Here is a 24,215-nt window from a genome sequence, read left to right as displayed (position 1 = left end):
TAGGCTAAATCTGTCCGAGGCTAAGAGAACAACGGTATAGAAAAGGCAAGCAAAAACCACCACTCACACAACAAACGGCCGGCCAACCCTCGCCTTCTCAGCAGTACTCGCACGCTCTTCCTCTGTCTGTATCACAACACCACCATGCGGTCTAGTCTTCTCCTCAGCTGACGCCATGTGTCTCAGTTCCGACCGATTCCACAACTCCAGATGCGTATAAAACTTACCATCCTTGGGCGGCGGCCTACGAAATTCCGCTCGACCCAACATCATCGGCCTATCCGAAGCTGATGACTCCGTGTCCTCGTCATCACTGCCACCGCCCGGTAGATTGAGCGAGCGACTCCATGCCGTTGCCGCGCTTTCCAAACTACTGCTCGCTCGGATGGTGCGTATAACAGCCTGGGCGGTGATGAGATTGTTCTCGAGCATTATGGTTTGGAACGTTGTGAGAGTTTGCTCGAGGCCGGTGATGGCTTCGGTGACTGGGCTGTTCATTTCGCGGTGGAAACTGCGGCCCAGGGTTGTGAGACTGCTGCTTAGGTTCGGGATGGCTTGCACGTAGTCTATGTATGGAGTTGTGAGGTCGATGGTAAGGTTGTTGAGTGTGGGCGTCGTGGTGGGTAAGACACTGGGTAAGGCTAGACTGGCGGTAACAGGCAGTGCAGGTGTGGGTTGGATAGGAGGCAAGGATTTCGTGTCGTTGATGGGGATGGGAGTATTGGCAAGGTTGTCTGGTAAAAGCCATGACGTCTGTGTTGGTTATGTGTCAGTAACGATCGTAAAGCAACGTGTTTCGAAACAAGACACGTACCTTGTTCGTGTCCAGTTGAAACTTCCCTCTGAGTATGGTATTGGTGATGTTGTTGACAAGGTCTGCAGTGCTCAATTGACCGCTACTACCGAAGAGATTGAAGCCGAAGCCACGATTGGGATTGTTCGGATCCCCAATAGCACTTGCTGCCGCATTGATGACGCCCCTCAGATCGACAAGGTCCTGTACGGCGGGCGTCGCGATAGCGGTGGGGATCAGGATGATACCAGTGACGAGCATCGTACGGAGCAGTAAGCAGTCCTTGTGGTGAGCCGAAAACATACTCAGCTGGCAATACGGCGAGAGAATACTCCGAATCGTTAGACGTTTAGGTGAGAGGTATCAGAGGAGTATCAGGTATGCTGCTGGGAGCTAGAAGTGTCTTGAGTAAATTGTTGGTGGATGAGGATCGAAGACTATGAGGCATAGCTGTCTTCTTATGGCATACACATGGGGCAGAAGAAAAGGAAGCTGCGATGTTTTGGGAGGCACGTTGCTATGGATGTATGGGTTCGAAAGGTAAGTGCGATGAATCAAGTGTGGCAAACTTGCAAGCATCGCCGAACAGTGCATAATTGTCTTGACATGACTGCTTCAACACTCTATTGGATGACTAGTACCTGGCTCCTCTATCCCGAAAATCTTTGAATATGACCAAAACCAAGACTAACGACACAACTTTATACCTCACAGCGCAAGTCCACCTGCACAGTATCCTCTCTTGGCGTCGAAGTTTTCTGGCATCACATCAATGTTGAGAGTCTTGGGACCGATGTCCTTGGGAGGCGCCTCTTGGTTGTAAATTCCAACCATGCTCCTGGACCCGAGATCACTATCCCCGTGCTCTTCGTTTTCATCAATCTCTTTGTCCTCACCCTCTTGCTTCTGTTCTTACTTTTTGGCCAACATCCCACTCCCGCAAACTAGACCTTATGGTAGGACCACATACATATGTCGGCAAGTATTTGCAGCCATACGACACCTTCACCAGGAAATTCAAAGGCGGCTATACACACTCATGGACCGGTGCACCTTATATATATAGGCAAGAGCTTGCCAAGGCTAGTCATGTGACATTCCATCCAGGCCCCCCACCCTTGCCACGCAAAGAATCAACTCCAACACTGATCGATCACATTAACCAGTAAACATGCCGCTTCGTGAGACCGACCCAAATTTTGAGAGTGAGCTCCTTGAAGAGGCCAAGGCAGCGTTGAATGCAAAGTTCGGGATCTTCCAATATTTCCTCCCGCTGCCACTCATCCTCGTCGATGACCATGCGGAGAAGCAACTGCCATGCCATGAACCTGCCGAGGAGACCATCGCCGTTAGCGCACACCTTTCGGTGCGCATACGTGCCTTGTATGAGCAGTTGGCCGCCGCCTATAACGAGGTCGTGGATCCGCCAGCCCGTATCGCCATGGAGTTCCAAATCCAGCCGCAGGAGTTTGACCCAGAGGAGCCAGATTGCTTCCATCGCAGATATCACTCGCGCCGCCTGCAGCTGCACGACTCCGAGACATTTCCAGATCTGCCCTTTGTGAGCAGCCTGAGAATTAGGTCGATGCCCGGCTCCGACGCCGATCACGCGACAGATATACGCCCTCTGTCTACCCTCGTGCCGCTGCAGTGCCTCGTCCACCTGCCTTCTGTACAAGAGTGGCATGCTCCTTGGTTATGGGAGCGGCCCATGCCCGCCTCCACGACGAGTAGGGTGATGAACGAGCATTTGAGCTGGCCGTGGGAAGGCCCCCTGCGAGACGCCCGTCACGACTTCGGCGCCGCCATCATGGACCAAGAGAAGTATCTCTACGGGAAAAGGATCCCTGCTAGCTTGACCAGAGCCTCACTGCACTTCTGGCCTTTCTTCTCACTCCCCAGGCATGACCAGTCCGTGGCCCGACCGAATCTGATTTATCCCGCGGATAAAGATCCGGTATCTGTCGGCCTGTGCAAGCTCGGTACGCAGCTAAGCCTGTTTGACGTGCGTGCTATGGTCACTCCAGACCTGTTCCCCCGTCCCGAGGCACCAGCCGACCAGCAATGGTCACAGATGCGGCGATTCAGACTCGAGTTCCATTCCCTCCGTCCAGATGGTCGCTGGTACTTTGTCGGTCCTGGTGGCGAGGATCCGCACGACTCTGAACAAGGAGGGTACAAAATCTCAGACACCAAACACTACCCCCGTGAAACCGATACGGACGAAGATAGGGACCTCGACGGCGAGTACTACGACAGCCCGACCGGCGGGTCCGAATATGATTACCATCTAGACATGTTCCGCACCGCGCCCTGCAGGGAGCGGATCGAGCCCCTGCTTGCGGCATTTGCAAAGTCTCTGACTCGCGACAATATGCCGAACCTCGAGGACGCCGAGATTTTCACGCACCTGTGGTGGCACCCTTCAGACGATAGAGACGCGCAGGATTATGGTCTGCCGATGAAGAATGGCCACAGATGGGGTGTCAAGTTCATTGCTGGGCGTAGTAGTAAGAAGGAAAATGATAGCGATGCTGCTACTGCTGGTGCGACGGCACCAACACCATCAGTGGTGCAGTGGCAGGTTGGCGAATGGAGACCCAGCGAGGAGGTCATGAGTTTGTTTGACAATCTAGGACGTCAGGAGTGGCTCGATCTCGAGTGGGACAGGTATAGAAGTACGGCGGAGCACGACTTGCTGGGAAAAAGCCAGTCTTCAGCCATATAGTCGGGCGGGCAACCATAATATTTGGTTGGGGATTCAGAGAATAAGTGATCTGATAACTTTTAGAAATCATTGTTCCTAGAATAGCACGCTGTGACACTCACTTCTACGAATTATGGCTGTCACCAGCCTGTTATAGTGCACCCGTGGAGCCGCCACTTGCTTTCTCGTAGGCCCTCCACCATAGTCCCATATTCGCCGCGACTAACAAGTCCATCATCTTCAGGCCCTCGTCTTCCAGAATAATCTTGCCCAGCTTCGCTTGCTTGCCACCAAAACCACCGCCCGCGAACTCCTGGCCTAGAGAAAGATCCAAACGATCCAACGAATTTCTAGCGTCTTCGGTTTCTTCATCACGGCTGAGTGACAAAGACGAGTTGGTGCGACTGTGTCGCCCCCGACGAAAGAATGACGAGCGTTTTGAAGATTCTTCCCCTCTTGGCGTAGTAACTTTCGAAGTACTTGGAAGGTTGAATCTTACTTCGCTGACTGTCGTGGGTGTCGGCGGGGCTCCCTGAAGCCCTGAAACAATATGTCGACACTGTTGTAGCAGTCAGCATCATCTATGGCGCGGCGTGTTGGTATCACTGGGGTCACCTTTAACGATCCTCCACCTATTCCTGTGACGAACTCGCACCGGCCATTCCACGGACTTGTAAAGACGTAACCACGGAAACTCGTTTGTCTATCAGAGACTTGAATGCTGCCGTATGTCTGTTCTTCGCGTGTCACGAATGGAGGCGTGGGAACAGGTCGCACATTTGTCGACGCAGAGTTGGTCTGTGCATATTGGCTGCCTCTGGAGTCGGGGCGCCCGGTGTTGTAGTCACGGGAGTTGATTTTTTTGTGGCCAAAGCCGCCTGTATGCTGTGATCCTTCCATCCAGATTCGTCGCCGGAACACGCTCTCGTTCGCTGACTGATGACTCCCTGCCTGCAATGATTGGATAGACGTGCCACTATCCCGACTCATCAAGGGAGGCTTGCTAGTTGCATCGGAATGAAGAAACTTGGAGTAGCCTGGACTGTATACTTCAATGTACATCGGTGCCCCAGTCTTTTTCTTGGTGCTAGGATCATTCGCCGTTGGAGACGAAATATCTAGAACAGGCGGATCTTCAATGCGAGCAACATTCCATTGTGCACCGGACGCGGGATCACGTCGAATTAGTATGAGAGACGCACTGACGCGTGATTGGTTCTCCGATCGTCTGCGAGGCGAAGCTGTCGGTCTTCGGTTTTCCTGGTTGTACTGACTGGAATCGAACGACCGTCGCGGGCTATGGCTGAGCTCTGGAGCGAGCATTGCAGATCTCCGCGCATAATTTCCAGCATCGATGTTTTGAGTGTCTGAATACTTATTGATAGACGCGAGATTGTTAGGAACAGGTTTTCGGGTAGGAGCTGTAGTCATGCCAGGTACCGCTTTCCTGGGGACGATAGGTGTCGCGGCAGAGTTTGAAGAATTTTGACTCTGCTGCATATACTCTGGATTCTGAGATTCGGGGGGATCGACAAGATAGGCATCTTCTGGCTGCTCAACGTGGACGAAATAGAGTGAGCTCTGTATGTCTTCTGCGGTTACCACCTTTTCCCGGGGCTTCATCGGAGATAAGAAGACATCTGAAGCACGTTAGGCTTACATCAGAAAGAGACTCTTAACAGCCGTACCTCTGCTGCCAGGAACACGGGCGATATACAGTACTAGTGGCTCATGCCTCTGATGGGTAGGATTCCTTGGATAAGCTGGTGGGTTGGAAGCAAGAGCGGTAAGCGACGAGAGAGATCGGGCTTCAATGATCGGCGTGGCCATGAGAGCGACAGACAATGGCAGTGTTGCCAGCCAGACAGCGCCGAAGTGGCTGCTTATTAGGAGATGATCAGTAGTCTCCAGGGCGTTGCCTGGGATATATATTAAAGGCAAGCAGTGACGAGGTTGTGCTTGTTCGGGTGGCTGTGCAGACGCGTCTCCACCGACTATTCATGTACAGCGAGCAGACGGTCTTGGCCTATCGTCGTCGAGCGCGAGAGACAGGCGATCTGACAGGCGCGCACCATCGATGGACTCGCGGCGCTTTGCGGGCAGACGAGGCTGATGCTGGTGAAGGAGCCTGGAGCACGCGAGTCCACCTCGAGTTAAGCCCGACCGGGCGGTGGCTGGGGCGGATGTAGTTGATTGGTGCAGCAACCAAGGGTCCTAGCGCTGAAAGTCTGCGAACATTTGAAATCTTGGCTTCGACCTCGATTTTCGCGACCCGCACACGACACGCTCGCCCCGCCATCTCTGCGCCCTGTACCTCTCGGAACACGGACAGACTATACTTCGAAAAGTACCAAGTGTCTGTTTTAGATGCAATGGGCGACAATCTCGAGGTACGCCCCGGGAACGAATGCTACCGGGCGTTCTCGCCGCTAACTGAAGCTGCAGGAGCGCCTGAAGAGCCATGCCCGTGCCTTCGAAGGCCTCATGTCTCTGATACCCGCCAAAGACTACTACGGAAAGGACGAGAGTATCACCAGCGTATGCATCTCTTCTCTTACGAGCCTCCGCTTTATGCTGACATGATGTCTGCAGACGCAATGGCAAAAGAAAGGGAAGAAGCAGACCCTCGAGGAACGACAAGCAGCCAAGCGAGCAAAGCTGGATCCTGCATCACATAAAAGCGCCAAAGACGTCATGGACGAGAACGCGCTAAAACGGAAGCGCGAATTGGAGGGCGAGGAGATATCCGAGCCGGAGTCGTCGGACCTCGACATGGACATCACAAAGGAGAAGCCTCTTGAAGGAATCAAAAGCAAAGCAAAGAAGCAGAAGACGCAGCCCGTCGAGCCAGTCGTCGACGAAACCGAAGAAGCTGCTGAGACACGGCCTCTATCCAAAGCCGAAGCTAAGGCTGCGGCGAAGGCAGAGAAACGGAGAGAGAAGAGGAAAGAGAAGCAAGAGAAGAACAAGAAAAAGGACGAGGCGAAGAAAGCGCAGCAGACGTCGTTCCAAGATCTCGCCGCCGCCAAGCAGCCTGAAGAGGACGAAGTCGAAGACGACGACGAATCTGCAGACGAACACGAACACCCAGACGAACGCATAGAGGCTTTAGACGTAAGCGGTCTCGTCGAAGAGGGTCAGTCTACCGCTCCCTCCACTACTGCCAATTCCAACTCCTCTACAGCCTCGGTCGCGTCAGCCGCTTCATCCAACTCTTCATTACCCCAGTCTGGCGAAGAAGCACCACAGAAGAAAGTCAAAAAGCCGTACACAATCGACCCGCAAAAGCATGAGGATTTCCGAGCTCGATTAAACGCAAAGCTAGAGGCCATGCGCGCGGCGCGAAAGGCCGATGGTCCGGATGGACGTCCTGCACGGAATCGAGCCGAGCTAATCGAGGCACGACGGAAAAAAGAGGCCGAGAAGAAGGCCGCAAAGAAGGCCCTTCGCCAGGACGCCAAGGAAGACGAGGCTCGTCAACAAGCAGAGGAGCAGCTCGCACGGATAAGAGGCGGTTCGGGCTCACCTTCCATATTCCCAGCGAGGTCGCCGGAGCACGAGCGCAACTTCAACTTTGGCAAGATTGCATGGGACGGTGCACAGCTCGAAGGAAATCTTTCCGGATTTCTCGAATCCAAGAAGAAGAAGGGCAAGTCAGACGCGAAGACCGCACTAGAGGCTGCACAGAAGAAGCAGGCTCGTCTTAACGCCTTGGATGAGGACAAGCGCAAGGACATCCAAGAGAAGGACCTATGGCTCGCCGCCAAGAAGAGGGCACAGGGCGAGAAAGTGTTTGACGACGTCAATCTGCTGAAGAAGAGTCTCAAGCGTCAGCAAAAACAGAAAGACAAGAGCAAGCAAGAGTGGAAGGAGAGGTTGACCAACGTCGACCAAGGAAAGGCAGCGAGGCAAAAGAAGCGCGAAGAGAACTTGAAGAAGCGCAAGGAGGAGAAGGGCCAGAAGGGCAAAAAGAAGGTTAAGAAGCCTGGCAAGAAGGTTACGAAGCGACCGGGCTTCGAGGGTACGTTCAAGGCGAGATGATTATGAGGCTGGATGGGACGACGGTATATAAAAGGAAAAGGAGGTGGCATGCGCACCATTGGGAGGCATTTGGCGTTTGATACCATATCATGGCAGGCATCGTATGAGCGTTAGGAGTATCAGGGTCTTGAATATTGCGATGGCTTTTCCCCCAATTGTGTGTGTATTAGTACAAATGTCAGTGCTGTCTCGCAAGTCCATAGCAATGCATCCAGTCGGGCCCTTGATCACAATATACCCAATGTGTACATGTGAGTTCTCTATGCTTTCAGTATTGCCACACTTGTTGCGATGGTCCCTTCTTGTACTGATGCATTTGACAAATGAAACTCGACTGGCGGTGTCGGGCGGAACCGCTCCTCCTATATATACAGTAATCTCGCACCGCTTCTCTACATTACCTGTAAGGCGCATCCGCACGAGCAGCAGCAGCAATCTCAGGCTCCCACTTGTCTCCGTTTGCTAGCAGCTTCTCCTTGTTGTACAGCAGCTCCTCTCGTGTCTCGGTCGCATACTCGGCATTGGGTCCTATATCGTATTAGCACGTAGTTTGGAGCTCTCGGATGACGTGGATATACCCTCAACGATGGCGTCGACTGGGCAGCTCTCCTGGCAGAGACCGCAGTAGATGCACTTGGTCATGTCGATGTCATAACGTGTGGTCCTCCTGCTACCGTCCATGCGCTCCTCAGCCTCGATTGTGATGGCCTGCGCAGGGCAGATGGCTTCGCACAGCTTGCAAGCAATGCAGCGCTCCTCGCCCGTGGGGTACCGTCGCAGAGCGTGCTCGCCTCGGAAGCGGGGTGAGATGGGGCCCTTTTCGAATGGGTAGAAGATGGTGTATCTTCAGAAACGTCAGATGGGGGTATCCTGGGTGCCGAGCATGCTGGCAGCGTGCGGATTGTGGTACTTACGGTGGTCTGAAAAACTGCTCTAGCGACACATACATGCCACGGAACATCTCCATGAGCAGGAAGTACTTGCCGGCGCGGTCCAATGCACCTTCTCCTTCATCCCATCGCTTCGGCTTTGGTAACCGGAAGCCCGGCGGCGGGGGTCCTGCTGGAGTGGCGGCTCGGGATAGCGTGGTAGAGAAGAAGGCGACGGTGGCGGGCGAGGGGAGGCGTCCTGACGCGAACTGTGGTGACCGGAGCAGCGTGGCAGCAGGGCGGCTGCGCGACAACATTGTCAATGGCTTTGCGCTGGCCATTGTGAGCGTGGCGGGGTCGCTGGCGGGTGGGCGGGTTGGCGGGTTGCTGGCGGATATGGAGGTTGTCGTCAAGCTCGAAACTTGAGGTTGTCGCTTGTAACGCGGAAGCTGCGATTGGCCGGGAACTCCAATGACGGCAACAACTGTGGGAGGCAACTCCGAGGGCACAGACTTGTGTCCAGTGATTTTGACGGGTCTGTGAATGAGTTTTCAAGTCGGATTCGGTCTTCTATTTGGGTTGTTGTGATTGTTCGAGGTGTGTCTGTCTACGCGTACTGAAATGCTTCCCGATGGCTGACTAACGTAATGTAACTTTAGTCTGAAGTTCTAGTCGAGCATCAACATCACCACCACCACCGACCCTGCCACCTCGCACAACACCCTCGCAACCCGTCACAATGTTCCGAACAGCCCTTCTCAGGTCCGCCCGGTCCGCCGTCCGCGCTGCCCCACGATGCCAGGCCGCAATGGCTCGCCCTGTTGCGCGAAGCTCTTTCGCTCAGCCAAGGCAAATGAACCCCTCCGTATACTTCCAAGCTGTACGATGCTACGCCGCAAGCGCTGGTCTGTCAAAAGATGAGGTCACCGGCAGGATAATGGACCTCCTGAAGAACTTCGACAAGGTAACGACTATGCGACTGGATTTTTAGGCAGTGGCTAACGCAGAAGCAGGTCACCGACGCTTCCAAGGTATTCACCATCCGTGTGTGAGCGCCCGGAAACAAATGCTCACAATCTGCAGTTGAACGCCGAATCGCACTTCCACAACGACCTCGGTCTCGACAGTCTGGATACCGTAGAAGTAGTCATGGCGATTGAGGAGGTTAGTTGGTCCGCACGCGATACACGCAGGGCATGTCTGACAAAGTGGTAGGAATTCAGCATTGAGATCCCCGACAAGGAGGCCGATGCTATCCACAGTGGTACGTTTTGAAGCGCAGCGTCGGATTTATACATACTGATGATATCACAGTCAAGCAAGCAGTGGATTACATCATGGCTCAGCCTGATGGTAAGTCTCGACTTTGAAAAATCACAGAGTTACTCCAAGCTAATTCATTTGCAGCTCACTAAATTATATTGCGATCCGCGCTGAGTGAGAGATGATGGATGTGGAATTGGTAGTCGGTCCTACCGGCATGGCTATATAAATGCCTCCTTGTAAAACAGTCGCCTGGGTCGGCACCGTGTACTTCTGATAGAATTGACGCTATCCACCTCCCATTGCTCTGGCTATTGTGTTGTTGGACGCCTGTTTACCAGATCGCGGAGGCGTGCGTAACTAATCTTGGCACATCCGAGACCGAGCCCTGTCCGCTGATAGATGTGGCACGAGAATCAACCCCCAACTCAAAACCTGCACACGCGCGTTACAATACCCCCCTTGTCGCTACATTGCCGTGATCTGCCACGCCCTCCTACATCGCCTTCACCGAAAGTCCCACATAGTCCGACACGGCGTATGCGCAGCCCAAGCGCCCTCATCCCTGCGCCCGTTGAGGAGCACCACCCATAATTTCAACGTACACTCTCCACCCGTTCCACAACCACACCCGATGGCTTCTAGCTCTGGTCTGACGCGCCGGAGAGGAGGCGGCGGCGGCGCTGGCAACGGCGAGGACGAGGGCAGCCGGGTCAGCTCGCCAGCACCCAAGCGCAACGACGACCGCACCCCCGAAACGTCCTACGAAAGCTCCGAGAACGGGCACAAGATTGCATTCGATCCCCGGGATATCAGCGAAAATGCAGAGAGGAGCAAACAGCCCAAGCTGACGCTCATGGAGGAGATTATCCTCATGGGGCTGAAAGACAAACAGGTGTGTACGCCGCAGGCCGCGGGCGGGCTAGGGGCAGCAGGCTGATGAATGAGAATAGGGATACCTGTCGTTCTGGAACGACAACATCTCCTATGCGCTACGAGGATGTATCGTCATAGAATTGGCCTTTAGAGGCCGTGTGAGCATGCAGAAGGACTCGAATCGACGCCGCTTCCCCCTTGCCGACAGGGTCATCGAGGTTATTGACGACACGTTGACCGGAGAGGTCCTGCTGGACGAAGCCCTGAAGATGATGAAGTCGAGCGAGAAGATGAGCGTCAACTCTTGGATCGATCTCATGAGCGGTACGTTTACGGCATGCAATACCGAGGCTGGCGCTCGGCGCTAACTATACTGACAGGAGAGACATGGAACCTGATGAAGATTGGCTACCAACTGAAACAAGTACGCGAACGACTATGCAAAGGCCTCGTCGACAAGGGCATCCTGCGCACCGAAAAGAAGAACTTCCTCCTGTTCGACATGGCTACACACCCCGTCGCAGACGGCGGCGCAAAGGAGGAGATTCGACGTAGAGTCCGGAACGTCCTCACCAACCGCACCGTGGTCCTTCCTGGCAGCCAATTCCTCCCCGAAGAGTTGGAGTTCAGGGTGCTTCGAACAATCACCATGGTCTGCGCCGCCTATGCCGCCAACGTACTAGAGAACGCCTTGACAACGCTGGGTCACGAAGCGCGGGAACGGGCTTTCGCCCAAGTGGACGAATTGCTGGCAGAGTACTCACAGTGGCCTTTTGCAAAGAGACAGGGAGGCTCACAGGGTGTCGGTGCAAACTTGGGTCAGCTCATCACTGACGAAGTTAATGGTTCCAAGGATAAGGAGCTTCAGCTTGAGGTAAGCCCATTTGCATTTTGGCTTCTGACATGTCGACAGAGCGCTAATGGTTGAACGACAGGTTGTTGCTGCGTGCTTGAGTGTGTTCACTCGACTCGACTCACTACTTTGAGCGAACAGGACGTATTCAAGCAGCAGAGATATATTGGGCTGCAGAAGGGGGCGCACGCCCCAACAACGGCGACCATGAACATTTGGAGCATTTACAGCCAGCGGATCAGGCGCATATAGCCGGCGCCTTGTAAGCGGCGGTATGTGCGGATCGGGTATGGAAAATGTAGGGTACTGTCAGTTTCTAGCCTTGATGCAACTACGACGGATCTGGATGCGATGGCGTCGGAAAGCGACGACGAGGTGTATACCAGTCTTGTTCTTTTCTCCCAGGCGGTTCTTTCCATAAAATACAACCTTTATTCGATAACGACACCAGGCGAAGGGCACGGTGGCTTTTGCTCGAAGCTTGCCCAAGTAGGCATGCGCTAGCATTCGTCATGGCGTTGCACGTGATGCGTGCGTGGAGACGATGGAGTGCGAGTGCAGTTATGTGGAACAGTCGGTAAGAGGCATGACGACGTCTGCAGTGGTCAAGAAAACCACAGCGAACAGAGGCTGCGGCTGCGTGGGAGCGTGCCCGGGGCAGCTTCAGTGTTGGGTCTATATGGGCTTTGGCTGGCTCGGCGCTTGCAAGCGGCAGAACTGGGTGCTTTGGCGCAAATCCATCAGTGCCTCTGCCTGACACACAACACATCATTCCAAGTTCCGAGCTTATCCACGGCCGCGACCCCGCCCAAGGTACCGCAGCAGGTGTTTCGCCGATTTAGGTTCCTGCCAATACTCTCGCCTGTGAAAGGCTTACAGACGGGCTGCTGCGCGCTTGCCTTCCCGATCGGCACTTCTTTCCCTGGACAGCCAAACAGAGGCCCAGCCCAGCCCTGTGACCTGTGACGACGCGCAAATTGCATGTTCCCAAAGGTAAGTGTTTTTCTCTGTATCTGCGTGTGTATTGCGGCTGTACCGTGTCGTCACTAGCGGCGCCCTGGATGCGCTTTCTGGCGATGGCGGCGCTGTTGTTGCTGTCGCCATGGCATCGCGCACCCGCCCCCTTCTTCTGGCAGGCGCGACTGCATGGGACGCCCATTGACCCACTCGAGCCTCCATCACTCCTTCCAGTCTCCATGCCTCGGCTCTAACAAAGGCAGCAACACGCAGGTCGCTCCTGCCGCGCGCACTACAATTCACCACGCGATGCCCTCTCCGCCGCTAGCCGACTTCCAGGGCCTTGATCCCGCCCACGGCGCGTCCACAAACGGCAACAGCAGTGAAGGTGCTGTCCAGCCCGCAAACGCCCCGACCAGCATCGATGGACCCGACAGCGCGTCCACCGACAACAACGCGATTCGAGACGGAAAGCAGAAGGCCAAGGCCGTCATGGCGGCTTCTGGCTTGAACCTCAGCGGCGCGCAAGCCGACACAGCATCGCCAGCGCAGCCCGAAGCCATCAACGGCGCGTCGCCCAGCAGAAAGCGATCGCGTTCGGGAACCCGCAAGCCTTCCCGCACGCCTTCTCACGACCATGGCGCCAAGCCCACAGCCTCGCAGGCCCATCTTCTCAACCGACACATTGCGCGCGACCTCCTCGACAGCGTAAACAAGTACGAGCGCAACAAACATTCCGAGAAGGTCTATGGCGAACTGAACGATCTGCGCCATTTCTACCGCGACGAGGTATACCCTGTCCGACGACAGAACCCGGGCGCCATCTTTGGATATGGCTACGCTGGCTACGGCAACGGCGTGACCGACATACCGCCCGATCCCAGAGACCCGCGCGCCCTGCCGCAAACGAAGCTCCTATATCCCGAACACGCAAAGCGCGCCGGCCGTCGGCTCGCACCGCAACTCAAGATTCCGAAAGAGAAGGGCTTGCAGCAAGCAGACCAGATCGAAGAGCTTGTACCTGTGCGCTTGGACATTGAACTGGACAGACTAAAACTACGCGACACTTTTACCTGGAACCTCCATGACCGTGTTACCAACCCCGTGCTCTTCGCCCAGACCCTCGTCGAAGACTTTCAAATACCACCCGAGCTGCGCCAGAACGTTATGCAACAAATCGATCGCGAGATTCACGAGCAGGTTCAAGACTACTACCCTCATGCTTTCTTCGACGATGAGCCTCTAGACCCCAACCAGCCATACTCGGCATACAAGAATGACGAGATGCGGATATTGATTAAACTGAACATCACCATTGGCCAACACACTCTTGTCGACCAGTTCGAGTGGGAGATCAACAATCCCCTCAACTCGCCCGAGGAGTTTGCAAGACAGATGGCTGCTGATTTATCTCTGTCCGGAGAGTTCACTACTGCCATTGCCCATTCTATAAGAGAGCAGTGTCAGATGTTCACAAAGAGTCTGTACATCACAGGCCATCCCTTCGATGGACGACCAGTTGAGGATACCGATATCCAGGACAACTTCTTGGCCTCACCACTCCCCTCCGTGTTCCGCCCGATGCAGTCTACAAAGGACTACCAGCCTTACCTATATGAACTAAGTAACGCCGATCTGGAACGAGCCGAACTATCCATCATGCGCGAACAGCGACGTCAGAAACGTTCTGTCAACAGACGTGGTGGCCCTGCCCTGCCCGACCTTAAAGACCGCCAACGGACGGTACGCACCTTGGTCGTTTCGTCAGTCCTGCCTGGTGCGGCGGAAACTATCGAGGACAGTCAGCTCTTCAAGGCTACGCGCAAGATCAGGGAGGGCCGCCGTCGTGGTGCTGATGGCAGTTCAGACGAATCGGATAGTGACGAGTCGGTAGTAGACTCTCCAGCACCTGCACAGCTGACTGGAGGTACTGCACGGACTCGGGGAATGCGTGGAGCTGCCACTGCTGCTCAAGCTGCTATGCGATCCGCTATCGGGAGATCAGCAACCCCCGAAGTGTCCAACATCCAAACCCATCACGAGCCACGGGCGTCCAGATCCCTACGATATGAAGCGCGAGAAGAAAGCGTATCTGAGCCTACATCACTCATTGTCAAACTCCGCATATCGCCCGCCAAACTCAGGGAATGGCAGAGAAACCCAAGGGCTTTCGCAAAGCCTGCCTCGACGCCCATGGTGGCGCCCTCGCAACCACCAGCACGAAGCACACCTACCGCAAATTCAATGCCACCTCCACCATCACCAGCCATACCTTCTCGTTCAACTCCGACCGCACCAGCTTCGGTTGAAGCCTCGCCGAAACCCCCGCCGACGCCTACACCAACGACCCAGAACAAGCAGTGGCAGTACAGGCCGGATGGCTCACTCGAGGCACCTTGGCCAGCGCCCGCCGTTTCTCAACATGTAAGATCCTCCTCCATGTGTATGTGAATCTCTGCCTAATCCCACGTTAGCCTCCCACTCCTCCATGGCTTCAACAAGCGCTCCAGGAACTACGTGATCGAAATCCCGGCGAGCTCTTCGAATCAACTATGCGCTACGCTGTCATGAACGAGCGCTACGAGGACCCGAAGACGGGCGATATCGTGTCCAGACAAGTCAAGCTTGATACACTACAACCAAGCGCCCCCTTGCCAGCGAACCACAAAGCATATTTCTTGCCGCGAATCCGATGCATAGACTGCCCGGGAAAATTGTACAATGCTGGACCGGAACAAACGGTTAATAATTTTGAACTACACCTGAAGAACCGCGTACATATGGAGAACGTGCGCAAACGGACTGGTCAGCCTTTGTAGGCTTAGCATCCAGACCTTCTGGCAGCGCGAACAGGAAATGATATTCAGAAGCATAGCGGGGTCTTTTTGATACATGCACGCGCATTCTAGGGGATAAATTCCCGTGTAAAACAGCGGATCGGTTGGGAGCATGTGGAGTTGGGCATACAGACAACGTGCTGGTGCATCGGCGTTCTCATTTGCCAGCTACAACTTGAAAATCAGTAGCTCCGTCTTGATTACCATTTGGAAGAGTGGGCACAATCGCACACTTTTGTCTTTGTCCGAGCCTACTTTGAGCAGCTTCTTACTTCGTTTCAATGCTGGCGGTCGTTTGTAAGGTATAAATAGGAATGGGTAGTCTTCGACGCAGTGATGTAAGTAGGCGTCAATTACTGTTGTTCATAACTTCAAGGCTTTGCAACTGCTTTTTCTCAATACTGTCAACGCCTCTGTCCGTTCGGCAGTCCCCAGTTTCTTTCGCGATTGCTTGGGTAAAGAGCATCGTCTCCGCTTGGAGCCATCCCTCTGTCACGTGTTCGGGTTCGGTTACACATAGCCTGTCGTCATGATGCTCAAAGCAGCCCTTCTCCTCACCACTCTCTTCACGCTCATCATGAAAGCTCATGCTGCCACTCTCCCAGTACGAATTCTTACCCATAATATCCGCTATGCCGCCAACCCGCCAGCCACAGGCGAGAAGCCCTGGGCCACACGCAAGCAATTGATCCTGAACGAGTTACACTTCAACACCCTACACAACCCAGAGTCGTTCATATGCCTTCAAGAAGTACTCCATGAGCAACTGGTTGATATCATGGCCGGTCTGGGCGACGAATGGGCCTACATTGGCGTAGGCCGAGACGACGGCAAAACCAAAGGCGAATACAGTCCCGTCATCTACCGGAAAGCCGTCTGGGAACCAGTAACATGGCAAACTGTCTGGCTGAACGAGAACGGAGCCGTGGGGAAGAAAGGCTGGGATGCTGGATCGGTGAGGATTGTCACGATTGGTTCATTCAAGCACAACCAAAGTAAAAAGACCATGGTAGCGATGTCAACGCATTTTGACAACGCAGGTGCTGTCTCGCGCCGCGAGTCTGCGAAGATTGTTGAACAGGTTGCTGCCAATGTCACTTCGCCCGCATCAAATAGTTCGTCCGTCGCCTTACCTTTCTTCCTGGCTGGCGACCTCAACTCTGAGACTTCTGGCGAAGCATACAGGATTTTGAATGACGGTTCGTCCATCATGCAAGATGCAAAGGGGCAGACCAAGTGGGTGTACGGGGATACGAATACTTTTACGGATTTCGATGATCAGACGAAGACGCTGATTGACTTTGTTTTTGTGGGACCGAGGGGGAAGAGTGATTGGGCGCTTGAGGGGTATAGTGTCTTGCCAAATAAGTTTGAGGATGGGGTTTATGGGAGTGATCATCGGGCTGTTGTTGTAGATGGATTGCTGGCGATTTGAGATTGCTTCGTTCCAAGGTTGTCTGGATCAAGACTGTCATTAAGCACGCGGACACAATAAACGGCTACCTGACAACCGTGCAATGTCTCTGCGCTTTCATCTGTGTCTGGTTATACAGCAAATACGGAAGTCATCCACCGTAGCCTAGATGGTCACAAGCTTGATGTCTAGATCCAGGCAAATTAATTTACCCTCTGGGAAGAAAAGCAGGCCGAGTGTGACGTTGTCAGGCGATCGTCGTCATTGGGCTCTGGCTAAGCGAAAGCTCGAAACCACCCCACTGAGGGGCTGGTCTATGAACACAGGAACGACCTCGCGCACCACTCCAATTCTAGCTCCAGACCATCTTCCCACACTCAACTATACTCAAGATGGCCGAAGCAGCAGCACCTGTCGGTAAGCTCAATCCTTCTGCCCCATGCATGTCATCGACATAAGAAGCTGTTTTAGACAAAGCTTGAGCTCAAGCACAGTTTTGTCTAGTCCATGAGTCGCAAAAGCTAACGCATATTGCAGACTACACGTTGGCGAACCCAGATACTATCACCAAGTACAAGGTCGCCGCCGAAATCTCCCAGAAGGTCCTCAAGGAAGTCTCCGGTACGACGCACACCAAGCTCGCGCTTACTTGACGCGCGTAAACAAAGACATGAACTGACCGACTCAGGATGGATCGCCGCCGATGCCAGCATTGTCGAGCTCTGTGAGCGCGGTGACAAGCTCCTAGACGAGGAGGTTGCCAAGGTCTACAAGGGCAAGAAGGTTGTAAAGGGCATTGGACACTGCACCACCATCTCCCCGAGCGCCTACATCACCCCGTACACACCACTCAAGTCCGACGCCGAGGAAGCCGCCACGACACTGAAGGAGGGAGAGGTTGTCAAGATCCAGTTGGGCGCCCAAATCGATGGCTTCTGCGCAATTGTTTGCGACAATGTCATTGTTGGCGCCTCTGAGGAAGTTTCCGGACGGGAGGCAGATCTCATTCTGGCTACACACTACGCCAACGAGCTCCTGCTGAGGTTGATGGTGCCTCCAGGCTTGGTCCCCCACGGCGACGAGGAGGAGCAAAAGAAGGCCGCATCAAAGAAGCCCTACACCCAGAGTCAGATGACCAACATGCTTGAGAAGGTTGTCAAGGCGTACGGCTGCAACCTCGTCGAGAGCACCACCATCTGGCAATTCGACCACAACGAGATAGAATCCAAGAAGAAGATTATTCTTGCGCCTGGCGAGGGTGTCAGGGGCGACGGTCTCCCTGAGGTCGGCGAGGTGTGGGGTGTTGAGATGGGTGTTAGTCTTGGAAGCGGCAAGGTCAAGAACAATGGCAACAGGACTACTCTGCACCGACGTACGGCTACGACCTACAAGCTCAAGCGTCCTACCTCGCGAAGCCTTTTGTCTGAAGTAGTCAAGAAGTTCGGTACCTTCCCATTCAGTCTGCGACAACTTGAGGACGAGAAGGCTGCCAAGGTTGGTGTTGTCGAGTGTGTTCGCACTGGTGTACTTCGCCAGTACGAAGTCGTCGTTGACAAGGACAACCAGCCCGTAGCTAGGTTGTTCACGACTGTTGGTAAGTTCTAGGATTTCCCCTGCTCACTTGCTGTTCGGGAGATGTTTCATGTTGGCCAATATGCCCGTTGGGTTGATCTTTCAGCCATGAAGCATTTTGCTGCATGTAGAGGATTGTATAGGCGGATTCGTTAGCTAACATTTTGACAGCGATCACCAAGAACGGCATGCAACGCCTGGCTCAGCCTACTCCCATCGAGACCTCCAAGTACAAGTCTGACAAGAAAATCGAGGACGAGGAGATCCTCAAGATTCTGGAACAGCCTATTGGCAAGACTTCGACCAAGAAGAACAAGAAGAAGAAGAAGAAGCCTGCCAAGAAGGCCGCTGAGGGTGGTGCCGCCGCCGCCGAAGAGGAGGAGGAGGACGATGATGACGAGGAGTAGATGTAGGTTCTAGGGAACCGTAACCCCATGCTCGCCTCTCGAATATGAACCTGGATGACACGGACTGTTTTAAGATTGCAAAAACGGCAGCTCCAGAAACAAAATCGGCAACTGCCCTAGGTCTGAGATACCTTATGGCATGGTCATGCGCATGATTATGTAGAAGCGATAGCAATTCACAAAAAAGAAAGATCAGTTCTCCGGACGTCATCTATCATATCTTCTGTTTATTGGGAATTGATTCAGCACATAATGTATAACAGTTTCGCACTCGAAGTGTACCCCTGGGATCTGCAAGATGAGACCGTGCATGTCAACGCGTCTTTGGGCTCCAGACACGGCTTCAGTATACCTAATCATCGGCGACTGTAAACATGGGATACGGAAACTGTTTCAAGAGACAGTTCTCTTTCGTTTTCAGTCTTAGAAGATGAAGCAAGTCGTAGTCTACATCGTGTTGTTGTCTGGGTCTTCGTTCAGGTCTTCGTTCAGGTCGGTCCATCCCGCACGTTGCTGTTCTGTATGCGCCGAACAGAGCGACAATGATGAGTCTCTGGAAGCTTCCCAATGGCCTGAGACCATGCGGGGTATACGTCTTGCATGTAGATAGTCAGGCACAATGTGAAATAAGGCGAGATTGGTAGGCAGGGAATACCCCTGAGTAGATGTTGCGAGGGCTGTTTGTCAGTCGAGAGTTTTTTGTAGAAACACAAGATAACATGGCCATGAACCGTCTCTATCTGGGTACAGAGTCAGAAATCGCGTGGCGACAAGTACAGACAACGGTTGGTGAAGGTGAAATGGGTACGTCAGGGAAAAAGCGAACTTGGTATTGGGATTCTCTTTCGTATAGTCGCATCACTGCTGCCACCACCACCACTACTACTACACACCACTTCTTTCAAGGCTGAAAATCGATAAACCGGCCGAGAAAACCTTTGTCTCTCTGCAAATACAACTTCAAACTCCTACAAGATACTGCGATATTTGCGGTTTCGTAGGGGGCTGACATAATAAGAAGGCCCGTCCAAGCGTCCAGGGCACCCTCGAACAACCTTCAGCAACTCTCATTCTCGCACTACCGACCCACGACGACGGGCACGGCATTGCGGCGTCTCGAATTCTCGGACAACACGTGAAGTAGCTCTTGTCTAGTCCATATTTGTTACAGCGCGCTGACCAAACTGTAGTTTCGCCATGCCGGCCCTCCGCAAGTCTCTCCGGGAGTCGCGCGACTTTAAATCGCAACAGAGGTCCAGCACCACGCCCTTCGCCTCACCCACCGGCACTCCAAGCGAGCACACCACCGACAAGAAGCAACGATCAATCACCGAATGGACTGAACCCCAACCGCAAACTCTCGCCCCATCGTTCGAAGAGCACGGTTTTGCGCGGCACGGCGTCTTGGAGAATATGGCTCCTCTCGGTGTGCCGCCAAAGGCAAAGGACAAACAGCGCGCACGCGCCCTTGATGGGCCGCCTACTGCTCGCCAGTCGCTACTGGGGAAGAGCGCGATTTTTGGTGGTGACGAGGTTGCATCTACGCCAGAGGTTACTCCAGCTCCTGAGCTCGATCCGGACGACTTGGAGCGGCAAGAGGAGGACGAGCTGCCGGCTGGGTTTCCCATTCTGGAAGACGACGAGGACGACGACTACGAGCCCAAGACGAAGGCGAAGAAGAAGGTGAAGGTGTCGAAAACTCCCGTCAGGGGCAAACCCCCAGTGCAGAGCAAGACACCCGTCAAGAACGGCCACACCAAGAGCGCCTCCATTTCCGCTAGTCCAGCAGTACAAACTATTTCCATGTCGGAGCCCGTTGAAGCTGCGACTCAGCGTATCCAGATTGCTGTCAACGATGCCATTTCGAAAGCCAATAGTAATACAGGCAAGCGTTACGTGGGCATCGCCTTGCGGCGCGCCTACGAGCAGAGCAAAACAGACTCTGCCTTGGCAGACGCGATCGAATCAGTGATTCACGGAAAGAGCACCAATGAACAGCTTTACCGATTTCGCAAATTCATTAAGCAGTTCAAGCAGGAGGAAAAGACGAGGTTGGGCTTGAGCAAAGACAGGCGCTATGACCAACAAGCCGCGGTGAATCACGGTGCCTCGTTCTTCAGTCAGCAGCCATCCCCAAGGGCCAGTAGTGAGATCGTCCCTGATGACTCTGTCTCAGCTGTCAACGACTACCAAGATAGACAGTTCATTAAGTCTACAAATTCGGCTACAAACTTTTCGCACAAGGCACTGCAATCAGCTCTTGATCAAAATTCAGGCCAAGCACCACCTCATCCGTTTAGCACTGCACCCGCTCTTCCAGCAACTGCAGACACTTCAGCTGAGTCAACACCGAGAATGCAGTCCAAGTCGCCCCGAAAACGAACCGCTACCAATGGTAGTTTGGCGCCGGATTCTGCGATGGAACTGGATGGAGGGCTGTCCACTACAGCACCCACTCCCGCAGCAAGGACGCCAGACACTGGGGCGAGCGACTCTGAGCTATCAGATGTCAACGAAGAGATCGTCCAGAAAGGCCCTCCGGAGCCTGTGCAGATCAATGGAAAACCTACTGCACCTGCGCCAGCTGTAGCGCCAAAGAAGGGGAAGAATCCTGCGGCTGCACGCGCAGCTAAAAAGATGAAGGGCAATGCTGGGAAGCTGTTCGGCAAGCATGCCCACAAGCTGCAGCCACCGACCGCGGAGCAGCAAGCCGAAGATGAGCGACTCAATGAGATTCGAAGAGCCATGGTGGATGAGCAGCCTATCCGGAAATTTGAGCGGTTTCCTCCTCCCATCTCCGATGTCCGCTTTGATGATGAGATTCTTGAGACAGAGTCTTTGACCGAGTCTCAAATTGCGGTGGGGCCTCCTGTTGATTCTGATCAACCGCGACGCGCTGGGCGTGTTCCAAACCATGGTACTAAGCGTCTACGAGAGGACCTGTCACGGTTTTCATCACCGCAATTTGAACCGGCTGGGTCGTCGCGCCCTTCAACGCCTGCAATGGGACCGGCGCCTAAGCGGGTCAAGCTCACTAACGGGCAGGGCGCCAGGACGAAACGATCGTAAGTGTCTTCAGCCCATTCTCCCAGCATCTCCGTCATTTCCTAGTATTGGTCGATGCATGGGCCAAAGCGGGCACAGGGCTGCAAGCGTCGACTGAGCAAGCTCTACGTGTTTGCACGTGTTCGCATCGTACATTCCGGTACACACCATCAAATCATTACGTTGCTAACGTTACACGTATAGGCCGGTCAAAAATCGAGATGCAGGACCTATTGCTGGTGTAGCCTTCACTGGTGGTGGCGGCTCGAGACAGCTGGGGCCTGATGACAACGATCCGGTAAGTACAACTGTAATCCCGAAGCATCCAACCACACCATTCCTCTTTCACCACACAACCCATCAACAACATTTTCTCTTTTTCATCCCCAACACCAATGCTGCTCACCACAAACGTCACGCCACTCAAATTTCCATATTCTCCTCCACTTTCTGTCCTTTCTTCGCCTCTAACAGAATGTCAGAACTCGCCACAGTCAGAGAGCGACGACTTTTGCTCTGCGTGTAGGGGTGCAGGCGAGTTTGTATGCTGCGAAAACTGCCCACGCGTTTTTCATCTTCTCTGTTGCGATCCACCGCGAACTCAGGTCCCAGATGGAGCGTTCTTCTGCTACGAGTGCAACACAAAGTCGGCCGCACCCGACGATTCCGCAGACTCGTATTCCAGCCTGGGGCCGCTCTTCAAAAAGCTCGAGCGTACCAACCCTCGCGCGTTTGCTCTGCCTTTGGACATCCAAAATAACTTTGAGGGTGTTTCGGCACGTCCTGATGGCTCGTACTCTGAGGAAGTCAAGAAGTTTCCATTGTGAGTGTGACGCGTTTTGTCGCGTGATTTGGCACTAACATCGCAACAGGGCGAAGAACAGTGGCTATGGCTACCAGAGACCTGAATATACCAAGCTCATCGATGCTGATCAAAAAGTCATCTTGTGCACGCAATGCGGAGTGTCGAGTGGTAACAAGCGCCAAATGCTCAAGTGTGACTTTTGCCACGCGTATTGGCACTTGGACTGCGTCGACCCACCTCTCGCTAACCCGCCACACATCAGCCTCGAGGCATCTCAGCGGGATGCTTGGAGATGTCCTCGACATATCGAGCATGACCTTCGCAGCGGTCTCCTGCTGCAGAATGATTTGAGTTCCAAAGATGGGGATTCTGAGATGGCCGATGGCGCGCCGGTAGCTCGGGTGCCACGTAGAGTCCGAGTGCGCAAGCAACCCGAATACGTTGAGCCAACATTTTCACGTGGCATGCGCAACAACGGCTTGATTGATATCACGAACGATCCTGACGATGATACTGATGGCGAAGGCAATTATGTGTTCGGCGATAACGATCCCAAGGATGTCAACTCCAAGATCTTCCGTGTCCCGGAGAAGGGACTCATCCTTGACTTCGTCACCAAGGTCAAGAGGTATGTACAGTCGCATCAGCAACTCATGACACCCGTTACTAATGCTCCGCAGTGGCCGTGTAGGGAAGAAGTCCGAAGCGCGACACGCTGCAGACGCTACATCACGGCGCAGAGCGTCGATGCAAAATTTCATCGCGCATCCGTTCCCACAGCAGCAAGCAGCCCTGGCTCTGGCACAGTTGGCAAACAAGACGCCAGAAATAAACCTGGGTGAGGGCAAAGTGCATGCGCTCATCCTCAGTCTCACTGTAAGACTGCCTGTAGCCCACCGGCCTTGTTTTGATCATCGGCGCTAATCCATGTGAAACAGTCCGAAGCTCCCCCGGCTGTCTCCTCAGCCATGTCTAACGCAGATCCGCCGCCGCCCTCAGCAGACGAACGCGAGCAGTTGGAGGTGCTGCAGAAGCTCATTCAGCGTCGATTGAGAGCTTGAATGCTCCTCGAGTACACCGGAGCTGAACCTAATCATTTAGCTTCTTCACCGCGACGCCACCGCACAACATGGACGCATCTGGGCCCCCACATCACTTTTTACGTCAGATTGTCCCAAGCTACCTTCGTCAAGGTAGTGCATAGTTCCATGACAGGCTATGGCGAGGCGTTGGAATGCTCAGTTCCGCATGTCCAATCTCCATACTCGATTATGACACTTGTTTGCTCACGGACGCGCGGCACGGTCCTTTGCCCGACACGTCAACGATTTTTGTCTCTTTTGAAAAAGCTCCCTCACCCTCCGCATCCTTGTTTTGGTGAGTCTTTTTGCACACGATGCGTATATTGCACGCTCGTTTTGCCCCATACGTTTTTCCAGTACAAACAGCTATATCTTGCAAACTCCCTGCGCTTTTGGCAGGGTATTTCTTTCGCTGTACCACAACTGCATAGCGAGGAGTTTGATTCGGGTACTTTTTGTACATTGCTAGCTCTTGGTGATGAGCTTTTGTTCTTTTCCAAGGCGTTTCTGGAGAGCTCTATGGAGCAAGATGGGTGAGGGAGAAGCGCAAACTTCCTTCCCACCTAGTTTGGGACGCAGGTTTCACGCGGCTTGCATATCGATTCGCTGCTCTCTTGGAGAATATTACGATGCACATATTAGGTAGACATGTAGTTTTACATAGGCGACGAACAAGAAGTCTACGGTGTCTCTG

General features: G+C 53.8%; 9 protein-coding genes across 9 annotated transcripts; 6 read left to right on the top strand and 3 right to left on the bottom strand.

The window, feature by feature from the left end:
• Nucleotides 1–63: 63 nt before the first annotated feature.
• ACET3X_007364 (uncharacterized protein) lies at nucleotides 64–1,096 on the bottom strand (the record flags this gene model as incomplete). Its single annotated transcript, XM_069453502.1, has 3 exons — nucleotides 64–167; nucleotides 228–753; nucleotides 815–1,096. The coding sequence occupies 3 exons, from the start codon at nucleotides 1,094–1,096 to the stop codon at nucleotides 64–66; spliced, it is 912 nt and encodes a 303-aa protein (XP_069304527.1).
• An 868-nt stretch (nucleotides 1,097–1,964) lies between these two features.
• Nucleotides 1,965–3,521, top strand: ACET3X_007363 (uncharacterized protein; the record flags this gene model as incomplete). The annotated part of the gene is made up of 1 exon (XM_069453501.1): nucleotides 1,965–3,521. One exon carries the CDS (start codon nucleotides 1,965–1,967, stop codon nucleotides 3,519–3,521), a length of 1,557 nt encoding a protein of 518 aa, XP_069304526.1.
• Nucleotides 3,522–3,651: 130 nt separating this feature from the next.
• Nucleotides 3,652–5,330, bottom strand: ACET3X_007362 (uncharacterized protein; the record flags this gene model as incomplete). The annotated part of the gene is made up of 3 exons (XM_069453500.1): nucleotides 3,652–4,059; nucleotides 4,116–5,140; nucleotides 5,189–5,330. The coding sequence occupies 3 exons, from the start codon at nucleotides 5,328–5,330 to the stop codon at nucleotides 3,652–3,654; spliced, it is 1,575 nt and encodes a 524-aa protein (XP_069304525.1).
• A 542-nt stretch (nucleotides 5,331–5,872) lies between these two features.
• On the top strand, nucleotides 5,873–7,541 carry ACET3X_007361 (uncharacterized protein; the record flags this gene model as incomplete). The annotated part of the gene is made up of 3 exons (XM_069453499.1): nucleotides 5,873–5,890; nucleotides 5,946–6,038; nucleotides 6,093–7,541. 3 exons carry the CDS (start codon nucleotides 5,873–5,875, stop codon nucleotides 7,539–7,541), a joined length of 1,560 nt encoding a protein of 519 aa, XP_069304524.1.
• Nucleotides 7,542–7,938: 397 nt separating this feature from the next.
• Nucleotides 7,939–8,751, bottom strand: ACET3X_007360 (uncharacterized protein; the record flags this gene model as incomplete). The annotated part of the gene is made up of 3 exons (XM_069453497.1): nucleotides 7,939–8,069; nucleotides 8,120–8,385; nucleotides 8,456–8,751. 3 exons carry the CDS (start codon nucleotides 8,749–8,751, stop codon nucleotides 7,939–7,941), a joined length of 693 nt encoding a protein of 230 aa, XP_069304523.1.
• A 398-nt stretch (nucleotides 8,752–9,149) lies between these two features.
• On the top strand, nucleotides 9,150–9,825 carry ACET3X_007359 (uncharacterized protein; the record flags this gene model as incomplete). The annotated part of the gene is made up of 6 exons (XM_069453496.1): nucleotides 9,150–9,374; nucleotides 9,424–9,441; nucleotides 9,494–9,574; nucleotides 9,626–9,674; nucleotides 9,725–9,763; nucleotides 9,818–9,825. 6 exons carry the CDS (start codon nucleotides 9,150–9,152, stop codon nucleotides 9,823–9,825), a joined length of 420 nt encoding a protein of 139 aa, XP_069304522.1.
• A 482-nt stretch (nucleotides 9,826–10,307) lies between these two features.
• Nucleotides 10,308–15,178, top strand: ACET3X_007358 (uncharacterized protein; the record flags this gene model as incomplete). The annotated part of the gene is made up of 7 exons (XM_069453495.1): nucleotides 10,308–10,568; nucleotides 10,627–10,873; nucleotides 10,930–11,423; nucleotides 11,485–11,495; nucleotides 12,333–12,395; nucleotides 12,623–14,783; nucleotides 14,834–15,178. The coding sequence occupies 7 exons, from the start codon at nucleotides 10,308–10,310 to the stop codon at nucleotides 15,176–15,178; spliced, it is 3,582 nt and encodes a 1,193-aa protein (XP_069304521.1).
• Nucleotides 15,179–15,725: 547 nt separating this feature from the next.
• ACET3X_007357 (uncharacterized protein) lies at nucleotides 15,726–18,589 on the top strand (the record flags this gene model as incomplete). Its single annotated transcript, XM_069453494.1, has 4 exons — nucleotides 15,726–16,395; nucleotides 17,148–17,231; nucleotides 17,299–18,204; nucleotides 18,354–18,589. The coding sequence occupies 4 exons, from the start codon at nucleotides 15,726–15,728 to the stop codon at nucleotides 18,587–18,589; spliced, it is 1,896 nt and encodes a 631-aa protein (XP_069304520.1).
• Nucleotides 18,590–19,471: 882 nt separating this feature from the next.
• ACET3X_007356 (uncharacterized protein) lies at nucleotides 19,472–24,207 on the top strand. Its single transcript, XM_069453493.1, has 7 exons — nucleotides 19,472–19,729; nucleotides 19,780–21,654; nucleotides 21,839–21,932; nucleotides 22,117–22,457; nucleotides 22,507–23,067; nucleotides 23,120–23,315; nucleotides 23,378–24,207. Exons 2-7 carry the CDS (start codon nucleotides 19,787–19,789, stop codon nucleotides 23,498–23,500), a joined length of 3,183 nt encoding a protein of 1,060 aa, XP_069304519.1. The 5' UTR covers nucleotides 19,472–19,729; nucleotides 19,780–19,786; the 3' UTR covers nucleotides 23,501–24,207.
• The last annotated feature ends 8 nt before the right edge of the window (nucleotides 24,208–24,215 follow it).

This window comes from Alternaria dauci, chromosome 7, assembly GCF_042100115.1.
Source record: "Alternaria dauci strain A2016 chromosome 7, whole genome shotgun sequence".
NCBI lineage: Eukaryota > Fungi > Ascomycota > Dothideomycetes > Pleosporales > Pleosporaceae > Alternaria > Alternaria dauci.
The sequence above is the reverse complement of the archived record's forward strand: the minus strand, read 5'-3'. Positions and strand labels throughout refer to the sequence as shown.

Coding starts and splice junctions, on each gene's coding strand:
- ACET3X_007356 (XM_069453493.1), top strand. CDS start 19,787: ATGCCGGCCCTCCGCAAGTCTCTCCGGGAGTCGCGCGACTTTAAATCG. Junction 21,933..22,116: donor GGCCTGATGACAACGATCCG/GTAAGTACAACT, acceptor ACAGAATGTCAG/AACTCGCCACAGTCAGAGAG. Junction 22,458..22,506: donor GAAGTCAAGAAGTTTCCATT/GTGAGTGTGACG, acceptor ACATCGCAACAG/GGCGAAGAACAGTGGCTATG.